This window comes from Myxine glutinosa, chromosome 6 (assembly GCF_964187855.1).
Source record: "Myxine glutinosa chromosome 6, kmMyxGlut1.1, whole genome shotgun sequence".
Classification (NCBI taxonomy): domain Eukaryota; kingdom Metazoa; phylum Chordata; class Myxini; order Myxiniformes; family Myxinidae; genus Myxine; species Myxine glutinosa.
The window spans coordinates 142,893,785-142,915,373 of NC_136266.1; the positions used below are offsets into that span (position 1 = coordinate 142,893,785).

Below are 21,589 nucleotides of genomic sequence, written 5' to 3' on the forward strand. Positions count from 1 at the left end.
ACGCCGTCTTCCAAGATGACAATGCACGGCCTCATCGTGCTCGCATGATCCAACACTTTCTTGCTGACCGTGGTGTAGAGCATATGGAGTGGCCTGCCATGTCCCTGGATATGAATCCGATAGAGAACTTGTGGGCAGAATTAATGCGTCAAATCGACAACTTGGACCAGCAGCCTACCTCTGTGCATGAATTGCAGCAGACTATTGTCACTGCATGGCAAGCGATTCCTGTCCAAACCTTGGCAAATCTCGTGAACAGCATGCCTCGACGTGTGCGTGCTCTCCTGAATGCTCGTGGGGGTTACACGAAGTACTGAACTGTAATTTTACTGTCCGTAATCCCAGTCATAATTTAGCTTTTGTTTTTGTTGAAATTTTTTTTGGCTAATGTGCAAAATAAAGAGATACTTCTGGAAAACGTACAGAAGTTTAACACAGTACTGTCCGTGAATTGAGTTCGATATCAGTTTACATCACTTTCAAGGATCAATTTATTTGCTTCGAAATGTCAAATGTGGTTTTTCTTTCTTTTAAAGGTCACATTAACAAAATCGAGAATAATTTCAACATAATTCCAATGAACTTTTGGTTCTAAGTCATCCTGAAAAGTAAGTTCACCCCCACAAAAAAAATATTCCATATTAAATGCCAAGTCTGTACATATATAAATAAATATATATATAAATAAATAAATAAATATATAAATAAATAAATATATATATCTAAATATATATATATAAATATATGTATGTATATATATATGTATATATATATACATACAGTCGTGGCCAAAAATATTGGCACCCTTGCACTTCTTTCAAAGAATGCACCATTTCTTCTAGAAAATTGTTGAACTTAAAAAATATTTTGGTATGTATTTCTTAAATATATGTATTTCTTTGGTTTGCAGTGGAAGAAAACAAAAAAAGCTGAAAAGATTACGAAATCTAAGCTTATTCCACACAGAAATCCTAAAATGGCCCAGACAATATTATTGGCACCTTTTAGAAGTTGTTAGAAAGAATTAGATTTCAAGCAGGTGATTCTCCTTTACTTTGGAATTGAACTCACCTGTGGTGAATTGCACGTGCCTGCAATATAAAAATCACTCATTTAATCAATTTGAAAAGAGAAAAGTAGTCATTCAGCTGTTTTGTGTCACTGTGTGTACCGCATTGAGCATGGAGAAAAGAAAGAAAACCAGAGAATTGACTGAGGAGGTCAGACACAAGATTATAGCCAAGCATGGACAATCTCAAGGCTACAAGTCCATCTCCAGAGACCTTGATGTTCCTGTGTCCACCGTATGCAATGTTATCAGGAAGTTTAAGGCCCATGGCACTGCAGCCAGCCTCCCTGGACGTGGCCGCAAGAGAAAACTTGATCGAAGATTGCAGCGAAGGATTGTTTGAATGGTGGAGAAAGCACATCGATCAACTGCTAAACAGATTAAAGCTGATCTTCAGACACAAGGTAAGACAGTTTCAACTCGCACCATCCGTCACAAACTCAATGAAAGGGGGTTCTATGGAAGGAGACCCAGGAGGACCCCACTGCTGAGAGAGACAAAAGAAAGCCTGACTGGAGTTTCCCAAAACACACATCAACAAGCCAAAATCCTTCTGGGAGAATGTCCTGTGGACAGATGAGACCGAATTAGAGCTTTTTGGTAAAGCACATCATCTCTGTTTACAGAAAACAAATTGAACCCTTCAAAGAAAAGAACACCTTCCTTACAGTTAAACATGGAGGAGGTTCAGTGATGTTTTGGGGTTTCTGAGCTGCCTTTGGCATTGGGTGCCTTGAATGTGAGCATGGCATCATGAAATCAGGAGATTACCAAGGCATTTTGGAGCACAATGTTCAACCCAGTGTCAGAAAGCTGGGTCTCCGTCAATGGTCATGCGTCTTGCAGCAGAACAATGACCCCAAACACACTTCAAAAAGCACCCAGCAATGGTTCAAGACAAAACGCTGGACTGTTCTGAAGTGGCCAGAAATGAGTGCAGATGTAAATCCCATTGAACACCTGTGGAGAGATCAGAAAACAGCAGTTGGGAGAAGGCACCCTTCAAATCTGGGAGAAATAGACCAGTTTAAACAAGAAGAGTGGGCCAAACTGCCAGTAGAGACGTGTAGGAAGCTCATTCATGGCCATAGGAAGCGCTTGAATATAGTTATTTTGTCCAAAGGCTGTGTGCGCTACCAAATATTAAGTCTAGGGTGTTGATAATTTTGTCAATGCCATTTATTTTTATTTTCTGATTTAAAAGGATATATTAAGTTCTGAAACAAAAACAAAGGTTCTGTAATAGTAACAGTGAAATAAATAATTGTGGAGACCAAATACTTTTGCCAATTTCAACTTATTTTTTGAGAAAATTGTTATTATTTTTAGTGCAAGGGTGCCAATATTTTTGGCCACGACTGTAAATATATATATATATATATATATATTAAATATTATGCAACAACCCCAGGACATACAACACTGTGGCTTGCTACCTTGCTGTTTCTCCCGGCCATCTTACGTGTGCCCTTTTTAAAGGCACTGCGTTGCTGTACCTCCTCCTCACCCACCTTACGCACACAACCCATCCGGCTCTGACAAGGCCACCTGCCCCCGATGCTGTCTCTCCAGTGTCACCAGCCTATTCCTGGTCGCCACCCAGTCTTTCCTGGGAGTCACTGGTAGCACCAGCACAAACAAATATATATATATATATATATATATATATATATATATATATATATATATATATATATATACACACACATACACAGTCGGACCCCGCTATATATATATATATATATACACACACATACACAGTCGGACCCCGCTATTCGCGGGGGATACGTTCCTGGAAAATCCACGAAGAGCGAAACCCATGAATAGCGGGGCATTGTTCCAATGGAAAAAGTGGGAATACGTTCCTGAGTCGTGAAAATCCACGAATAGAGAGGACCAACCCGTGAACGGCAAGGCAAAACCCGTGAATGGTGACGCAAATCCTGAGAATGTTGAAGATAATCCGCAAAGGTTGAGGAAAGTCACAGAAATGGCGAGACAAAACCCGCGAAGGTCGATGAAAATCCCGCGAAGGTCGATGTAAATCCCATGAATGTTTGCCACTGCATTGTTTCAATGGGGACAAGCGTTACGCCTAGGTCCCCCGTCGGTGAAGTGATGTGAATTGACAAAGTGGAAGACGCAAGGCGGCCATCTTGGATTTTGACATGGCGACCCAATTTTCAATAGCGTTCTGCCTTATGCCTAGATACACGCACACACCAGATTAGAAGTTGGTACTTTGCTTATTTTTCAAGATATTCCGCTCACAAGGTTCAGACATACATGGCGGCGGCCATCTTGAATTTTGACGTGGCGACCCAATTTTCAATAACATTCTTCCCTATGCCTAGATACACCCACACACCAGATTAGAAGTTAGTAGTTCGTTTATTTTTCAAGATATTTCGCTCACAAGGTTCAGACATATATATGGTGGCGGCCATCTTGGATTTTGACGTGGCGACCCAATTTTCAATAGTGTTCTTCCTTATGCGTAGGTACACCCACACACCAGATTAGAAGTTAGTAGTTCGTTTATTTTTCAAGATATTTCGCTCACAAGGTTCAGACATATATATGGTGGCGGCCATCTTGGATTTTGACGGGCGAGCCAATTTTCAATAGCCTTCTTCCTTATGCCTAGATACAACCACGCACCAGATTAGAAGTTGGTACTTCGCTTATTTTTCAAGATATTCCGCTCACAAGGTTCAGACATACAAGGCGGCAGCCATCTTGGATTATGACGTGGCGACCCAATTTTCAATAGCCTTCTTCCTTATGCCGAGATACACCGACACACCAGATTAGAAGTTGGTACTTCGCTTAAATTTCAAGATATTTCGCTCACAAGGTTCAGACATATATATGGTGGTGGCCATCTTGGATTTTGACGTGGCGACCCAATTTTCAATAGCATTGTTCCCTATGCCTAGATACACCCACACACCAGATTAGAAGTTGGTACTACGCTAATTTTTTAAGATATTCCGCTCACAAGGTTCAGACATATATATGGTGGCGGCCATCTTAGATTTTGACGTGGCGACCCAATTTTCAATAGCGTTCTTCCTTGTGCCTAGATACACCCACACACAAGATTAGAAGTTGGTACGTCGCTTATTTTTCAAGATATTCAGCTCACAAGGTTCAGACATACATGGCGGCGGCCATCTTGGATTTTGATGTGACGACCCAATTTTCAATAGGGTTCTTCCTTATGCCTAGATACACCCACACACCAGATTAGAAGTTGGTACTTCGCTTATTTTTCAAGATATTTCGCTCACAAGATTCAGACATATATATGGTGGCGGCCATCTTAGATTTTGATGTGACGACCCAATTTTCAATAGTGTTCTTCCTTATGCCTAGATACACCCACACACCAGATTAGAAGTTGGTACTTCACTTATTTTTCAAGATATTCCGCTCACAAGGTTCAGACATACATGGCATCAGACATACATGGTGGCGGCCATCTTGGATTTTGACGTGGGTTGCACCCACACACCAAATTCGAATGCGGTCCTTCGCTTACGCACGCACGCACGCACGGACGGACGGACGGGACACACGGACGGAGGGGCGGTGCGACGGGGGACAAAAACAAACACAACACCATCATGTAACGTTTAAATTTTTTATTTTACAAACACACGCAACTTTCAAATGATGATGATGATGATGGTGGTGATGAATTAAAATCCCATGAATTCTTCGAACTCTGCGGATGACCCAAATGATAGTCCTGCAACATCGTGCACTGAGGGAGAGGCAGGACAGGCAGCAGTTGAGGGTGTTTGTGAGGACGCTGGTGAGGACAATGAGAGGGCAGCAGGAGAGCAGGGTGCTGGTGGTGTTGAGGTGGAGAGAGCAGGGTGAAAGAAATTGGTAAAGGATAGCTGCCTGGCAGATTGCCACAGGTGTCAATGCAGCTCTTTGTAGGGGAGAAGCAAATCATCCAAGCCCCTCTTGGACTTGAAGTACGTCTTCATGACTGGGTCAGTGGGTCAGCATCTTCCAACTTGTCGACAAGCGCCCGCATGCCATGCAGCAACTCACCCAGGAACTGGACTGTGAGGTTTGACCTCGGCACCTCTTCGTCATCACTGCCTGCCTCCTCCTCCTCAGAAACCCTTATAATGGCCTCCAACTCCTCCTCGGTGAGGTTGTCGCCATGTGAGGCAATGAGATCCTCCAACTCCTCAGTCTGCATGTCATCAAATCCTTCCCCTCCCAACTGCCGTGCCAACCCGACAATCACATGCCTCTCCTCAGTGTTATCGGGAAAGCCAGTAAAGTTTCTGACTGCCAGTGGCCACAGGTTGTACCAGCACGCGTTTATGGTGGAGGCGTTTACCTCATCCAGCGACTCCTTTATGGCGCCGATGCAATGGGCAATGTTGAAATCCTTCCAACACTGCCTGACGGTGATCCCTGGGTCGGACTCCATCGCATCCAAAATGTGGTGAAAGGTGCAACAGGTGTGATACGTTTTAAACATTGAAATCACACCTTGGTCGAGTGGCTGGATGAGGGAGGTGGTGTTGGGTGGCAGGAAGATCACCCCGACGTTCGGGTGAGCCACGTCCAGGTTCGCGGGGTGGCCTAGAGTGTTGTCCAGGAGCAAGGTTTTTGCCCACCATGTACCTCTCCACCTGAGGGACGAAACAATTATGGAACCAGTCCAAGAAGGTTGCTGCTGTCACCCAGGCCATCCTAGTGGCCCTCCAAAACACGGAAGAGTTTGCTTGTTCTTGCCCTTGAGAGCATGCCGGTCCGGAGAACGGTACAACATCATGGGTTTCATCATGACGTCCCCTTTTGCATTTACAGAGGAGAAGATATACCCGGTCCTTGGCAGTCTTTAATCCCGATGCTGTCTCCTCGCGTTTCGAGATGAAAGTTCTTGTGGGCATATTTTTTTTCCAGAAGAGGCTAGTTGCGTCAGTGTTGAACACCTGCTCTGGGAGGTATCCCTTCTCTTCGATCAGCCTCACGTGTTGCGCAGGGAACATTTTTACCGCCTTGTGGTCCGCAGAGGCATGCTCCCCTGAGAGCTTCACATTTTTTAGAAAGTACGGCTCCTTGAAACAATGGAACCATCCTCTGCTTGCAGTGAATGAAGTCACGCTGCTTGTACCATCATCACTCAGCGCATTACTCGTGCTGGCACCACCCGCATCAGACAGATGATCGTAAATTTGCTTGGCCTTTTCGCGAATGACAAGTCCACTCAAAGGCATACTCTTCTGCGTGTTGTCCTCGATCCATATGCTGAGAGCCTTCTCCATCCTTTCTATGTGGACATCCCGGGCATGGGTGACCACCTTCATACTCGATACAGTGCTCACTGAAAGATTCTCACGAATCGCCTTCTCCTTCTTCCGTATGTAGTGAATGGTGGATTCGTTGATGCCATAATGCTTGCCCACAGAGGCCGCACTCTCTCCTCCTGAAGGCCGGTCGAACAGCTCCACTTTCTGGCGAAGACTCATGACTTTCTTCTGCCTCGTGATAGTCGACGCATCTCCGGCACTGGTGTGTTGCACTTGGGAGCCATTATTGAAGGATGAGCAGTGCAAGTCAAAAACACAGGTCAAAGCAATGGGACGAGAACAATGATCGAAATCAAGGACAATCTGTATATTTTTAGGGTTCTGAGAACCCTGCACTTTGTAAATTGTGTAAATATGCCCTTTGTAAATAATTTTTTGTAAATACCTCCATTTCTTGTAAAGGTCAAAGGTCGTCCCCTAGTTAGTCTACATTGCAACACGTAGCGAATCATAGGCCCTCTCTATAGTTATGTCATTATTATGTGTTCCAGGTAAGGCTGTGTTTCCAATAGTTGACTCTACGTTGCATCAATCAAATAAGATAGGCCCCTTTCAATGCCCCAATCGTCTCTTCAAAGTGCCAGTAAGTTGGCATTCGTCGCCATTGCATTGGGCTGTTTTCGGCGGCGATCGCCGCTGTTGCATTGGGCTGTTTCGTTGGCATCACCATGCCCCAAAACTCCATTGCACACGAGGCCAAGATCGGAGAAGAAGGGGGGAGGAGCCGCCAAATCACGGGCGTGGCACCACCTCGTCATCAAAGGTGGAGTCAGAGAGCCCTTACCAACCATCGCCAAGGTGAGCCCACCAGTAGGCGTGTCAGCGGGGCCGGCGGCTTGATACGGCCAAGGCCAATAAAAGGGACTGCGAGGGACTGCTTAGGCAGATGAGTGAGGAGAGGCGATCGGCGAGTTCACTGGCGATGAGAAGGGGGTCACGCATCACGAGCGAACGGTATTGAGAGAACGCATTGAGCGACTGAAGAGCGCATTGTTCGCGGTTGATTGAACTGTTCGTTTATTACGTATGCGGCTGAGCCACGAGGGTAACCGCCGAAGCCAGCCTACCGTTGCCCTGTGATAGTCCCGCACACGCCAAACGACACGCAAAGAGCTCCTGCCGTTTGGTTCATCTGCTTCGCGGTGCGAGTTGGGGACCGGAGAACAAGCTACCTGGACGCCATACCTGAACCATCTCCTCCAGCCACTCCTGCCTGAAATCCCCATTTGTGTACGTGAGTTTGTGCTGTTTGTGTTGTCCGGGGTCCTGCCGAAAGACCGAAAGACCGACCGACCTGCCGAAAGAAAGACTATAAGTAAGACTGTTTAAGGATTTGCTCTGTGTCTTCTTCTTCTTCTGTATATTGCTTTCATTTCTCCTTTGGTTTCTTTGGTTTTGTATAGTAATTAATAAATACCTGTTCCTCCTCTTACTTTGGTTTCTTTCTCGTCCGATCGTCTTCGCGTTTTCCCTATTGAGTACCTGTGGCGCGATTTCGGCAGGACCGCTTATAATCGGGTTTAGTCCTTTGTTAAAGGCCCGCGTCGCAGCTCGCTTCTCTCGGCGCAATCCTACTATTACGCTGCGGCCCGGGCGGGAGTATTTCCTCGCGTACTGGAAGGCACTGGTACTTAGGTCATAGGAATAATTGGCCTACTACCCTATTCAGCGCTGACAGGGCGTGACGTCATACCCCCAGGACCGGTCGGATGGCCAGCTTAACAAGACATGGGGCTTAACCCCCCCTTGCTAACGGGAGTGCCGTCCCCCGGATCCGTAACAATATGAAGGATTGAGAGCATTGTGGGTATTGAGCCAATATGCTAATTTCAATGGGTAATAGATTTAATGAAGCATTTGCATTCTATAATTCGCGGGTTTGACATGTTTTCGCAGCTGATGGAACATCCCCCGAAGCGTTTTCATTGTGTCACATCTCTGATGATGCTTTACCGTAAATTTCAAACTGTAATCAATTTAATGAAGCGTTTGCATTACAGTAAAACTTCCTCGAACGCGGTTTCCAATTTACGCGCTGAATTAAATGCGTCAAAACGTCCCCAACGCGAGGGTGTGTTTTGCATTTACGCGATCGTGGCTGGTGTTTTCCCAAAGATTTATATTATTCTTATTCCTCGTTACTGTAGTGTACTTTACTTAACACTTGTACATACAAGGCAGGTGTTTTTAGGCTGAATACAAGGCTAAAAAGACCCGCCTTGTGTGGACAAGGGTTAATTAATATTTAATTTATATATACGATGATACGAGTCGCCATTTGCCGTCATCGGCGATCGCAGTTCGATTTTATATTCTGGATTAATTGTGACAAAAACGGCCGGCGTTTCCCCAAAGATTTTATTCTTTTTCCTTATTCCTTATTACCTTGCTTAATTACTATTTAATTTATATACACGTGCGGCACAAGCTGCCACCTGTCACCATCTCCAAACCTGCCGCCATCAAGTGAGCTTACGGCGATCATTATGGCTCCCACTCAGATCATTATGGCTCCCATCGTCGATCATCATCACCCAAACCTCCAACAACCACCTCACAATAAGGTGGGTTATTTTGCAATAATACAGTACTATTATGATACTAACACTTATTTTAATGTATATTTAATAATGCTGCACCATTCCATACAAAGAAATATGTAAAAAAAGGCAAGAAAGTCTGTTTTAGGGTCAGTTTTTTGGGAGCCTGGAACATATCCCCAATTTACCCATACGCTTAATGATTCCTCCAACGCGAATTCCTCCAACATGAGGTTATTCCAGAACGTATCCCCCGCGTTGGAGGAAGTTTTACTGTATATAATTCGCGGAGGATGACTTGTTTTCGCGGTAGATGATGAACAGGCCAACTAGCACAGATCCCAGTATCACAGAGACACCTCAAGACGGTGTTGATACTTATCCTGGAGGTTCAGGGAGTGTGTTTGCTGTACTCTCAGCAGTTTTAAACCAAATGTGTAAATGGGTCATGCAAGTTTATCCTTCTTGAGTGAGAGTCGTTATTCAGCGTCATATCCCTGTTGATCCTGTAGCTTGATAATGTCTTCGAAGGTCATAAACAGTTTCTCTCCTCACGTTAAAGATCCTTGCAACATGGTTAATGGGATACCCTGGTTGAAGGTGTCCAATGATCTGATTCCTCTAATTTTCTGACAGACATGGAATTGTAATAGTTTCTTAAATAATGTAATCGCGGTGAGATTTTTGGATGATTCACACAATGGTCTCTCAGAAAGACTGTTTCAAGTTTGCTCAAAATGCCTCATGTCGCCTCAGAAAATCTCAGGATGCACATGTTGCATGTGCTGAAGGATTATTGCATGAAACAATTTTGTTACGCAGAAACTTGCAATCAGGTGTTCTGCACATCCCTCGTGCCAAAAGGGCACTTGGAATGAACGCTGGAACAGCCTTCAAAAATTACATTTTCAATGCTACATGTTCGGTTTATTATGGCAGAGAAATGACACAAAGTACACGGTACCCCACCCTTTCTACGGAACCCTCAACTCCCACATCCCTCACCGGCTCTCCGTCTGGAAGCATGAATGTAGTCCCACCAGGAATGGGTGATTAGAAGCTTGCTCAAACACATGCTTTTCAGTCTGGACCCAGTCTATGTCCTGAAAGACAAGTGATTTCAGATAGGAGGGTAAAGGGGAGATAGAGATGGCTATAACTGTCATCCCAGTATTTCACAGGCCGGGCGATTCATCAATGTGTGTGCCGTCCCTCGGATGAACATCAAGCTGTGCATTTCGTCTGCTGATTAGTTGGTGGACCTTAACCCCATGGTGTCCTTCGCGAAGAGTAGGAGAGCTATCACCGGCACCATGAACAAATTCCAATTTCCTGCCCCAACTACTCCTGGGAAGGCAATGGCAAACTACCCCAGCATAGCCCTTGCACAGGAAGTTGCTTTGACGGTTCCGACTCTCTGTGAAGAGTACGATGCATCAACGAGAGAGAGAGAGAGAGAGAGAGAGAGAGAGAGACAGAGAGAGAGAGAGAGAGAGAGACAGAGAGAGAGACAGAGACAAAGAGAGAGAGAGAGAAAGAGAGAGAGAGAGAAGCTGTTAATTCAGAGAAATCCTAAAGCTGACATTACAAAGGGGTACCTACTACCAAATGCGATAATATGCCACAGCTGGCATATTTTATATATGGCATATTTATATGGCTAACCCCCTCTCTAGCAGGGAAAATGGCCTTAAAATGCATGTTGTGTTGTTGTTGTTGGCATCTTTTATATGATCGTGTTGCGATCTTCTCCACTTGGGGTCGTTTTATACAACGTGCATGGAAAAAGTCAGAATCCGTTTAGATATCTCCTTGGGAGTGAGGGAAGCCAAGTTGCAGGAGTTCTCACTCTAATACCCCTAATGAGCTCACTTGGAGGATTACGTTCCTCCATACTGTGAAACGCATGATGCTTAACGATCATTACGTGAATATCATACCACCCCGGTGGAAGGTCAAAATAAAAGCGCACCTCATTGTAGAAAACCCCAGCAAGCATTAATGAAAATAATTTAGATCGGAATAGTTGCAATCCGTCCACCAACACCCTCACCTCATCATCAATGACGAGTTCCTTCTTGATCACTTTCATAGCATAAACGCGTTCACTCTTCCTGAATCGAACCAGCAACACCTTGGCGTAGCTTCCTCTCCCGATGACACGTAACAAGTCAAAATCAGACAATCCAAATCCTACCTGTGGAGTCGACGGACACAAAGAGCAAATCGACCAAAACATCACCTCTGTTTGAAGGTGTTTGTCATTTGCAAATTGCTCACCGTACGTTAACACTTTCAATACAAGGTGGATGACCTGATCTCTCAGTATCAAGGGTCACGTTTCAGTTGGAACCGGCGCTAGCAACGGTACAAACCTCTTTGTCCGATCTCTCGACTGCATCGTGAATTGATGGCTGATTCAACATTTCTGCGTGAGATGCAAAAAAGGCACAGGAAAGAAATCTTTACATCCGAGAAAGTTAACTGCTCAACTAAGCAATTACTTAAAAGTGAAACAAACGCAAGTTTTCAAAGATTTAAATTAACTGCAATTTACAAAATTTCACTCCACATGCAATGTGCGATTTAAAAAGTGCGCCGGTAAACATTAAACTGATGGCCGAGCATCGACATGTTTGAGGTGGGCCTTATAACCCCGTGGTGACACGTGCCGTGCCACCTTGTGACAAGAAACTGTTTAAAGGCCCGAGTGACCACATGCAGGGGCGTCGGGAAGGGGAGGGGAGGTGGGAGAGGTTAGAGGAGGGTCGCTGCCTCAGGGCCTGGGGTCCGTTGAGGGGCCCGAGCTTCTCCTGTAATTTTTTTAAACAGTATATTGAAACCCCTCATCAGCTCATCCTCATTTCCTCATCATTGCATTTAAACCCAGAACCTGATTTTGCTTACCTTGCCGGCTTTCTTGCCAGAAACAAAACGATATTTACCTCTGTTAATGGTGCAGCTTCAAACTTTACAGAAAATGGTTATTAACCAGAAATGTGTGTTACAAAGAAATGGGTTTATATCCTCTTTGTCCAAAAAAAATTATTAACGATCTTCTCACGTATTTTTTTTGCCAATGAATGAATGAATGAATGATCGTTTTAAGGCCATTTTTCCCCGCTGGAGCGGGGGTTAGCCTTGTGGGCCACATGACAATCATGGTTCCCTGTTTCAGGCAATGTTTTTATGGCCGGATGCCCTTCCTGACGCCAACCCTTGGTCACGCTCTTACGATGCGCAGGGATACGGTGTACCTATTCTAAATCGGGGTACACACCGTGATCATTCATCCCAGCAAGCTGGTACTCAATTTGCCGACCTCGGAAGGACGACAGGCTGAGTCAACCCCCCTGGCGTTAATTCAGTGATCGATCGGGATTCGAACCCAGGATCCTAGGATCCCAAGCCGGCACCCTAACCGCTAAGCCAACACCAGGCTCTTATGCATTTGCCAATCTTATGCAGAAATAGTGTTCAACAGTCGAGGGTGCGAATTGACTCGATCGGTCCAAACGTCCATCTATCTCCTTTATTGTCGATCATACGGCTAAATAAAAGTGACCATTTGTTTAAAAAAAAAGTTTTTTGGTTTTTCATTAAAGAAAGTTCCTTTAAAAGTTATAAAAGAGAGAAAGGGTGGGGGCCCTGTGGTCGTTTGCCTCGGAGCCCGGGCTGGCTCTCGACGCCCCTGACCACGTGGTAAAAACACTTTTGTTGATTGCCTGGGATGTCTAACACAACGTAACCTCGTATATAAACTTGAGACTTTTGCCTGTAAGCCATCAAAATACAACTTCATCGGATTTCCCCAGAGCTGCAGAAGGATGTCCAGATGACATATATTGTGTCCCATTCAATTGGATGTTTACTCATTTTCATATCCAAGTTTTTAGTTTGACTGGAAGCATTACAATATGTATAATAAGCTATTGTAATTATACCATTAACGAGCATTGTGCTATTCTTCAGCATTGATAATAATGAAAGAATAAACAGTAAAGTGTGTAAAAACCACGTGACCAGACAAAGCATGGCTGCCTCCGGGTAATAAACTGGGATATTTGTGGAAAGTGAGCTCAGGGACTTCACTTTTAAAAGCAGGACCAAGGATAACGAAAAACCCATCTCCGTTTGGAGTTAATTTTCTTTAAAAGATCAACTCGGAATAAAAATAAACGAATAGCCTTCTCTCCAGCAAGATGCAAAAAGATTTCCCCACGAATCAAAATTTTGAACTTACCAAAGATCAATTTATAGGTGTTAGAAAACGCATCGATCATGCCTCAACTTCTTGGGAGTTGCCATTTGACTTACTCAGATGTAAAATGGAATAATAATAATAATAATAGTAATAATAAAGTTCATTTCACAATAGCTGAAAACGGTCACATGACTAACTGCAGGGGATGGGCGGGGGAATGAATGAATGAATGAATGATCGTTTTAAGGCCATTTTCCCCGCTAGAGCGGGGGTTAGCCTTGCGAGCCCCATGACAATCATGGTTCCCTGTTTGAGGCAATGTTTTTATGGCCGGATGCCCTTCCTGACACCAACCCTTGGTCACGCTCTTACGATGCGCAGGGATACGGTGTACCTATTCTAAACCGGGGTACACACCGGGATCATTCATCCCAGCAAGCTGGTACTCAATTTGCCGACGTCGGAAGGATGACAGGCTGAGTCAACCCCCCTGGCGTTAATTCAGCGATCGACCGGGATTCGAACCCAGGATCCTAGGATCCCAAGCCGGCACCCTAACCGCTAAGCGGGATGGGCGGGGGAGATGAGCGATAAGCCGTTACCTCCTCTGTGGTCATTTTCATTGTCGTCGGTGTCACGGTTCCCATGATGCATAGATGTGGGCAGAGTGGACTGTTCCTGCAACGGAAATCAAATCAAAATATTTGTTACGATTATAATTATGCAGTCGCCATGTCTTCCTCAACAAGTTTGTAATTTGACTGAACAATTTCATCCTTAACTTGCTGTCCTCGCCAGGGAAGACCATTCCAGGTTTTTCTGGGACAGTACCAGCCTCGCTGGTGTAATGGCTCGAGTGTCCGCTCTGAATTTGGTCTGGTCGAACCTCGGCCAAGTAATACCGAGGATTTAAAAAGAAATGGTACATGCTGCTTCCTTGCATGATGCTCGGCATTTTACAAAAACCAAACATTTTAAAAGCACGGACAAACAACCACAGCTTGGTAATAATAGCGCAGGCAAATATGGGCCTAATGATCTCCTTGTAAGCGAACTCTTATAATAAAACAATGTTCCACGCCAATGGAATTAGTGTTTTACTTCATGCCCCAAACACTCCAAAATCTGGTGCACTTTGGGTCAGCACAAACGAGCAATGGCTTCAATGTGTTTTGCACCACGAGCAATTTCAAACACGCCCCTCCCCCCCTCCCCCCATCCGACCTCCCCTCAGCCCCTCAACTCGCTGACACTGACCAGTCGCTGAGCACACGATGTCGGTGTGAGCCGGTGACAGCGTTTATGCACGAGCAGTTTGCAATTGATGCATTTGTAGCCTTGGCGGCCCAGGCCCCAGATCCGGTCTCCACAGTAAGCGCAAAATGCCCGCTAAAAGGATGCAAAGAATAGGACAATCATTTGGAAGTGATTAGATGACGGTTGAGAATCAGGAAAGGTTTAGACACAAGGTCGGGGCAGATGGATATGTGTTGGAATCCTGTGGAGGAAAGCAACATTCTGGTACGAGATATGCAGTTAAAGCCACAAGAATCATTGCTGTCATTTTGATAATGATCTTTATGTACTGAACTTTTAACCAAAGCGATGAAATACTCACTCGATTGAACCTCTTGGCCTGGAATGTATGACCATTGACACGGTACAATTTCCGCCATCTTCGCGCTCCACGTCGATAAATGGACTCTGGTAAAGAAAAACACGAGGGTCACCGGAGATGAGACATGCGGGTGGAGCTGGTAATGAAGTTGATGAGACGTGGCGATGCAAACGATACGAAGAACGCAAACTCCTCTCAAAAGGCAAAGCTGTAAAAACTTTTACACTCTCAGCCTCCTCTCTCTCTCCAAACATCAAACACTTGCAGACATCAGGTGAAGAATATGACATTAACATTTGCGTTAAAGCAAAGAGAAAAATAAAAACAAGCATGTAGAGCAATTTCATCCACAACTTACTGTCCTCGCCAGGGCATGGCATTCCAGGTTTTTCTGGGATACTAGGAAAAACTGGAAATGAGAGGAGAAAAAAAAAAAAATTCAATTAGTCCAGAGCTCTAATGTCTAAAGCTTGAATGCATACAACTCAAATGCAATAGATTCCGTATCATTGCTGTGATTCCGTATCATTGCTGTGATTCCGTATCATTTAACCAAGCAAATAAATACATCCCTTCCATGGTGTGCATACATCTAATATATAAAAAGCTCATCATAACCACTGACTGCCTCACAGACCGATATTGATCGGGGGGGGGGGGGGGGGGCACAGAATCGTCGGAAAGCGTCCATAAATGAAAATTTACGTAAAACACCGTAAATGCGTGCGTAAAAATAAATAAATGAATAAATATGCCTAAATTGATATCAAGTAGGAAGTCGGTAAGGCTTGTCTATAATCATGAAGCTTCTATTTATTATGTATCAATGTACAAAGCACATTGGTTTCCAGATTCAGAACTTCTCAAACTTTTCAAAAATGTTAATTGTTACAACACTCCACAAAATCAGAACGAACCTTAAAATCTGGACATATGGAGCATGACTAGAACTCCATTGGATTTTTCGATTTTAGATCATGGGGACTTCTGTGGGGGATTACCCCCCAAACTTTGGATCCTCACTCGTCCCTTATTTACCAACAGACTGCTCTGAAACCTAATACAGCCCTTCTACTCGATGGTTGGAAGGATTGCTCAGGTTCAGATTTTTCGATTTCGGATCTGGGGCCTTCCAGAGGATCAAGGGGCTCTCCCAGGGGATTTCCCCCAAATCAGCAGTGGTCTGAACTTCAACCTCAAGAGATGACCATCAGCACACTCAGGGCTATTTTATATGTCGTGCTGTGATCTGTGTTTTTTTTTTTTTGGACACAGAATCGAGGCTCGTGTAAGAGCTAACACATTGAACATGAAAAACATGCACAGACACACAAAACATGCAATGAAGGGAGCGGGAGACAAGAGGGGGAGAGAAGGAAGCACACAAGCACAACAACAGAAGAGAAAAGGGATGCCGGTAGATCTGTGGAAGGGGGGGGGGGGGCTGGGGGAAAAGGGAGGGGTACACGGTACAAAGCAAATGAACACTTCTAGGAACCCCAGGAAAGAAGCGGGGGCTTCAAAGAGGCGGATTTGGGGCGTTTTAACGGGGGGTAGAAAAGATCAAGGTTTTGGATGGGGGAAGATAAGAGATGCTGTTTAAAAGACCTGGAGGGAGGAGAAGGATTGAAGAGAGTGTGGGAGTTTGTTCCAGAGGTGGGAGAAAAGAGGCATGGAGTGAAGGTGAGCAGAGAGTCTTGATTTTGGCAGTTTTACCAGAAGAGGGTTGCTGGCAAATCTTGTGCGACCTGCAGGAATATTTGGGGGACAGAGCACAGAGCAGGGGGAGCTAGGCCGGAGAGGAGTCGGTAGAAGATAGAAAGACCACAAACCTGCCTGCGGTGAGAGAGAGAAAGGCCCTCAGAATCAGCTTCGTCGCAGGAGATTCCAATGATTCTGAATGCTTTGGTTCCTGTGGTAAATTTCCAAGCAAATGTTGGTTGATTTCCAAGCAGATGGAAGATGACCTGTGGGAATGTTGTGTCTGACCTCCTCAGACAATTCTCTGGTTTTCTTTCTTTTCTCCATGCTCATTGCGGTACACACAGTGACACAAAACAGCAGAATGACTCCTTTTCTCTATTCAAACAAGTTTAATGAGTGATTTTTATATTGCAGGCACCTGCAACTCACCACAGGTGGGTTCAATTCTAAAGTAAAGGAGAATCACCTGCTTGAAATCCAACTAATTATTTCTAACTACTTCTAAAAGGTGCCAATAATATTGTCCGGGCCATTTTAGGATTTCTGTGTGGAATAAGCGAAGATTTACGATTTGATTTCAGCTGTTTTTGTTTTGTTCCACTGCAATCCATAGAAATAGATATGTGGATACCAAAATATTTTTTAATTTCAACACTTTTCTGGAAGAAATAGTGCATTATTTGAAAAAAGTGCAAGGGTGCCAATATTTTTGGCCACGAATGTATGTGTGTGTGTATATATATATATATATACACACACACACACACACACACACACACACACACACACACACACACACACACACACACACACACACACACACACTTGGCATTTAATATGGAATTTTTTTTTTCTTGACTTGGGTTTACTTTCTTAACTCAGTATATCAATCTGGTGAGTTTCTTTTACACTTTGGTGATTTATTTGTTAAAAGAACCATGTCACCGATTGTCTGTCGCAGCGAGAAGTCAACAACAGGATTATATCACAGGTGGCATGGCAAAATGTCCGGACAGGTGCATTTGATGATTGGCTTCACAGTCGGGTATACAAGGGTTGTTGCGTTCTGTATTAGTGGAAAACAACTGCTGCACGTCTCCAAAAGTTATTGCCGCTTCCTCTGGAGATGGTCCGTCAACTCGACAATGCTGTTTGTCATGGAGTGGTGGCTTTCCGAAATTACGGCATGAAACAGCGTGCTATTGCTCGGCAGTATGGCATCACTCAAGGTCAGGTGTCAAAGATCCTGAAACAAAATGCTCAGAGGGGTGTCCCTACTCCAATACCGAGGCCAGGACGTCCCCGCAGAACCACAAGGAGGGATGATCGCCAGCTGCACCGGTTAACCCGCAATGGCCGTACCAAGTCAGGTAATCGGCTTAGGGCTGAGTGGCAGCAACTGGCAAATGTGCCTGTATCCAGAAGGCTCGTCAACCAACGACTGGTTCAAGCAGGCTATCATGCCAGGCGTCCCCTGAGAAAGCCACGCCTGACCAGACCACACCGCCAGCGTCGATTGCAGTGGGCCAGAGAGCACCGTCAATGGCAGCCAGGACACTGGAATCACGTGATCTTCAGTGACGAGTCTAGATTTCTGGTCTATCGTCAAGATGGCCATGTCCGAGTGTGCAGACAAGTGCATGAAGCCTACAACAAAGATTGTATAGTGCCAAGAGTCCAAGCTGGAGGTGGTGGGGTGACCGTTTGGGCTGCTTTTCATGCAGGGGGCAAAACTGACCTGGTTGTTCTGAATGGAAACCTGAACCAGTTCAAGTACAGGGCCATTCTGGAAGAAACATTGCTTCCATTTGCTCGTGCAGCCTTTCGAGGAAACTGTCTTCCAAGATGACAATGCACGGCCTCATCGTGCTCGCATGATCCAACACTTTCTTGCTGACCGTGGTGTAGAGCATATGGAGTGGCCTGCCATGTCCCCGGATATGAATCCGATGGAGAACTTGTGGGCAGAATTAACGAGTCAAATCGACCACTTGGACCACCAGCCGACCTCTGTGCGTGAATTGCAGCAGGCTAGTCTCACTGCATGGCAAGCGATTCCTGTCCAAACCTTGGCAAATCTCGTGAACAGCATGCCTCAACGTGTACGTGCTCTCCTGAATGCTCGTGGGGGTTACACGAAGTACTGAACTGTAATTTTACTGTCCGTAATCCCAGTCGTAATTTAACTTTTGTTTTTGTTAAAAAAAATTTTGGCTAATGTGCAAAATAAAGAGATACTTCTGGAAAACGTACAGAAGTTTAACACAGTACTGTCCGTGAATTGAGTTCGATAACAGTTTACATCACTTTCAAGGATCAATATACAGTGGAACCTTGACTTACGAGTTTAATTCGTTCTGTGACCGAGCTCGTAACTCAAATTGCTCGTTTCTCAAATCAAATTTCCCCATTAAAATGCATTGAAATGCTATTAATCCGTTCCAGCCCGCCAAAAACCACACCAATTTTTTTTAAAATATACAGTATATATAAAAATATCTCGCGCTTTATATTTCACCTGTATACAGCATACAAGTTGGCAGGATGGCCTGGACTGGAGGTACGCACACTTGACTCTAAAGTCTAAACTGTCCAGCCTGGGTTTGAATCCCGACCCAGCTATAACCTGTCATGGGTGAATCACAGGCAGGGTGATTCATCAATGTGTGTACCGCTAAACTGGGCGCCCCGTTTGCGTCCCATTAGTTGTTGGATGTTAAGGATCTCACCGTGTTTTCCACAAAGAGAAGGCGAGCTATCGCCGGCACTCTGAACAAGTTGTGGCCTGGCATGCTCTTCTCCTCTGCCGTTATATACGTCCTCCTCGGCACCTCGCTCATGTTTTTCGACGATTGCGTGTTTTATATCCAAGCACAAGTTTTATATAAAACACGACGATTGCGTGTTTTATATCCACAAGTTGTGGCCTGGCATGCTCTTCTCCTCTGCCGTTATATACGTCCTCCTCGACACCTCGCTCATGTTTTTCGACGATTGCGTGTTTTATATCCAAGCACATCATCCTCTTCTTCTTCTCAGTACCGTGTTTTCCACAAAGAGAAGGCGAGCTATCGCCGGCACTCTGAACAAGTTGTGGCCTGGCATGCTCTTCTCCTCTGCCGTTATATACGTCCTCCTCGGCACCTCGCTCATGTTTTTCGACGATTGCGTGTTTTATATCCAAGCACAAGTTTTATATAAAACACGACGATTGCGTGTTTTATATCCACAAGTTGTGGCCTGGCATGCTCTTCTCCTCTGCCGTTATATACGTCCTCCTCGACACCTCGCTCATGTTTTTCGACGATTGCGTGTTTTATATCCAAGCACATCATCCTCTTCTTCTTCTCAGTACCGTGTTTTCCACAAAGAGAAGGCGAGCTATCGCCGGCACTCTGAACAAGTTGACGGCAGAGATACTGTACTTGCACGGCAAGATAACCACGTGACCAGAACCCACCTGGCGGCGTAAACTCAAAATAACCAACATGCGAAAACAAAAATGCAGCGCTATACGACAGAGATACTGTACTTGCACGGCAAGATAACCACGTGACCAGAACCCACCTGGCGGCGTAAACTCAAAATAACCAACATGCGAAAACAAAAATGCAGCGCTATACGTCAGAGATACTGTACTTGCACGGCAAGATAACCACGTGACCAGAACCCACCTGGCGGCGTAAACTCAAAATAACCAACATGAGAAAACAAAAATGCAGCGCTATACGACAGAGATACTGTACTTGCACGGCAAGATAACCACGTGACCAGAACCCACCTGGCGGCGTAAACTCAAAATAACCAACATGCGAAAACAAAAATGCAGCGCTATACGACAGAGATACTGTACTTGCACGGCAAGATAACCACGTGACCGGGTGGCGAAAGCTCGTAACTCAGATCTCGGCTCGCATCTCAAAGCAATAAACCGCCCGAGCGACGGCTCGTATCTCGAAAAACTCGTAAGTTGGGGCACTCGTAAGTCAAGGTTCCACTGTATTTGTTTCGAAATGTCAAATGTGGTTTTTGTTTCTTTTAAAGGTCACATTAACAAAATCTAGAATAATTTCAACATAATTCCAATGAACTTTTGGTTCTAAGACATCTTTAAAAGTAAGTTCACCCCCACAAAAAAATTATTCCATATTAAATGCCAAGTCTGTCTATATATATATATATATATATATATATATATATATATATATATATATATATATATATTATATATATATATATATATATATATATATATATATATATATATATATATATATATATATATATATATATACATATACATACATATACATATACATATATATATATATACATACATATACATATACATATATATATATATACATACATATACATATACATATATATATATATACATACATATATATACATATATATACATACATATATATACATATATATACATATATATATATATATATATATATATATATATATATCTATATCTATCTATAGATATAGCGGTTCCTCGGGCGAGTGAAGCGTACTTCAAGCTCTCCACGGCATCGAAGTTTAAGTGTTTTCCCATTCTTGTCTTTGTCAAATTTCCACTGGTTATTTTGCTGTGTTCGTGTTGTTGTGTGTTTCTGGTTGGTATTGGTTTGTAATTCGTACAAACTTGTGTGGAGTTAATCGTTTTCTAGGTCGTACCTCATGCGCGGCCTGGTAACTTGGGGCTTCCCTCCCCCCGTCGGTGTTTTGTCGATTTGGGTTCTTTCCTTCACTGTATTGCTTGTTTCCTTTATTTTATTTTCTCCCCCTCACCTCACCTCCCTAGACAAAGAATTCTATATTGATTCTTTCTCTCCTCCCGGACACGTTGCTTGTTCGCTCTCCTCCTCGTCTCGACTTGTGCCCCGCCCCCTGTATCTCGTTTTTCTTCCGCCTCTGCTCCTGCTTTCTCAAATCCACGTTCTCACTTGGAGACTTTTCCCAGATTGTTTTTCATGGTTTTCATGGTTCTGTTTGGATATTGTTGGAATATGTTTCAACCGCAGCCGTGATGCTGACGCCGCCCCCACTCCCCCCCCCCCCCCCAATTTCCATGTTTTAAACGTTTCCCAGTGT

At 44.3% G+C, this 21,589-nt stretch overlaps 1 protein-coding gene across 2 annotated transcripts in view; it reads right to left on the minus strand.

Annotated features, from left to right (window-relative positions):
- The window catches only part of PRKCI (protein kinase C iota), a 76,380-nt gene that overhangs the window by 32,910 nt on the left and 21,881 nt on the right, over positions 1-21,589 (minus strand). For both annotated transcript variants that reach the window (XM_078780630.1, XM_078780629.1), the window contains exons 4-10: positions 15,135-15,185; positions 14,777-14,862; positions 14,416-14,547; positions 13,761-13,836; positions 11,330-11,382; positions 11,008-11,151; positions 9,960-10,057 (exon numbers count right to left, since the gene is read on the minus strand). In XM_078780630.1, coding sequence (XP_078636756.1) covers positions 9,960-10,057; positions 11,008-11,151; positions 11,330-11,382; positions 13,761-13,836; positions 14,416-14,547; positions 14,777-14,862; positions 15,135-15,185 — 640 coding nt within the window. The remainder of the gene's footprint in view (positions 1-9,959; positions 10,058-11,007; positions 11,152-11,329; positions 11,383-13,760; positions 13,837-14,415; positions 14,548-14,776; positions 14,863-15,134; positions 15,186-21,589) is intronic.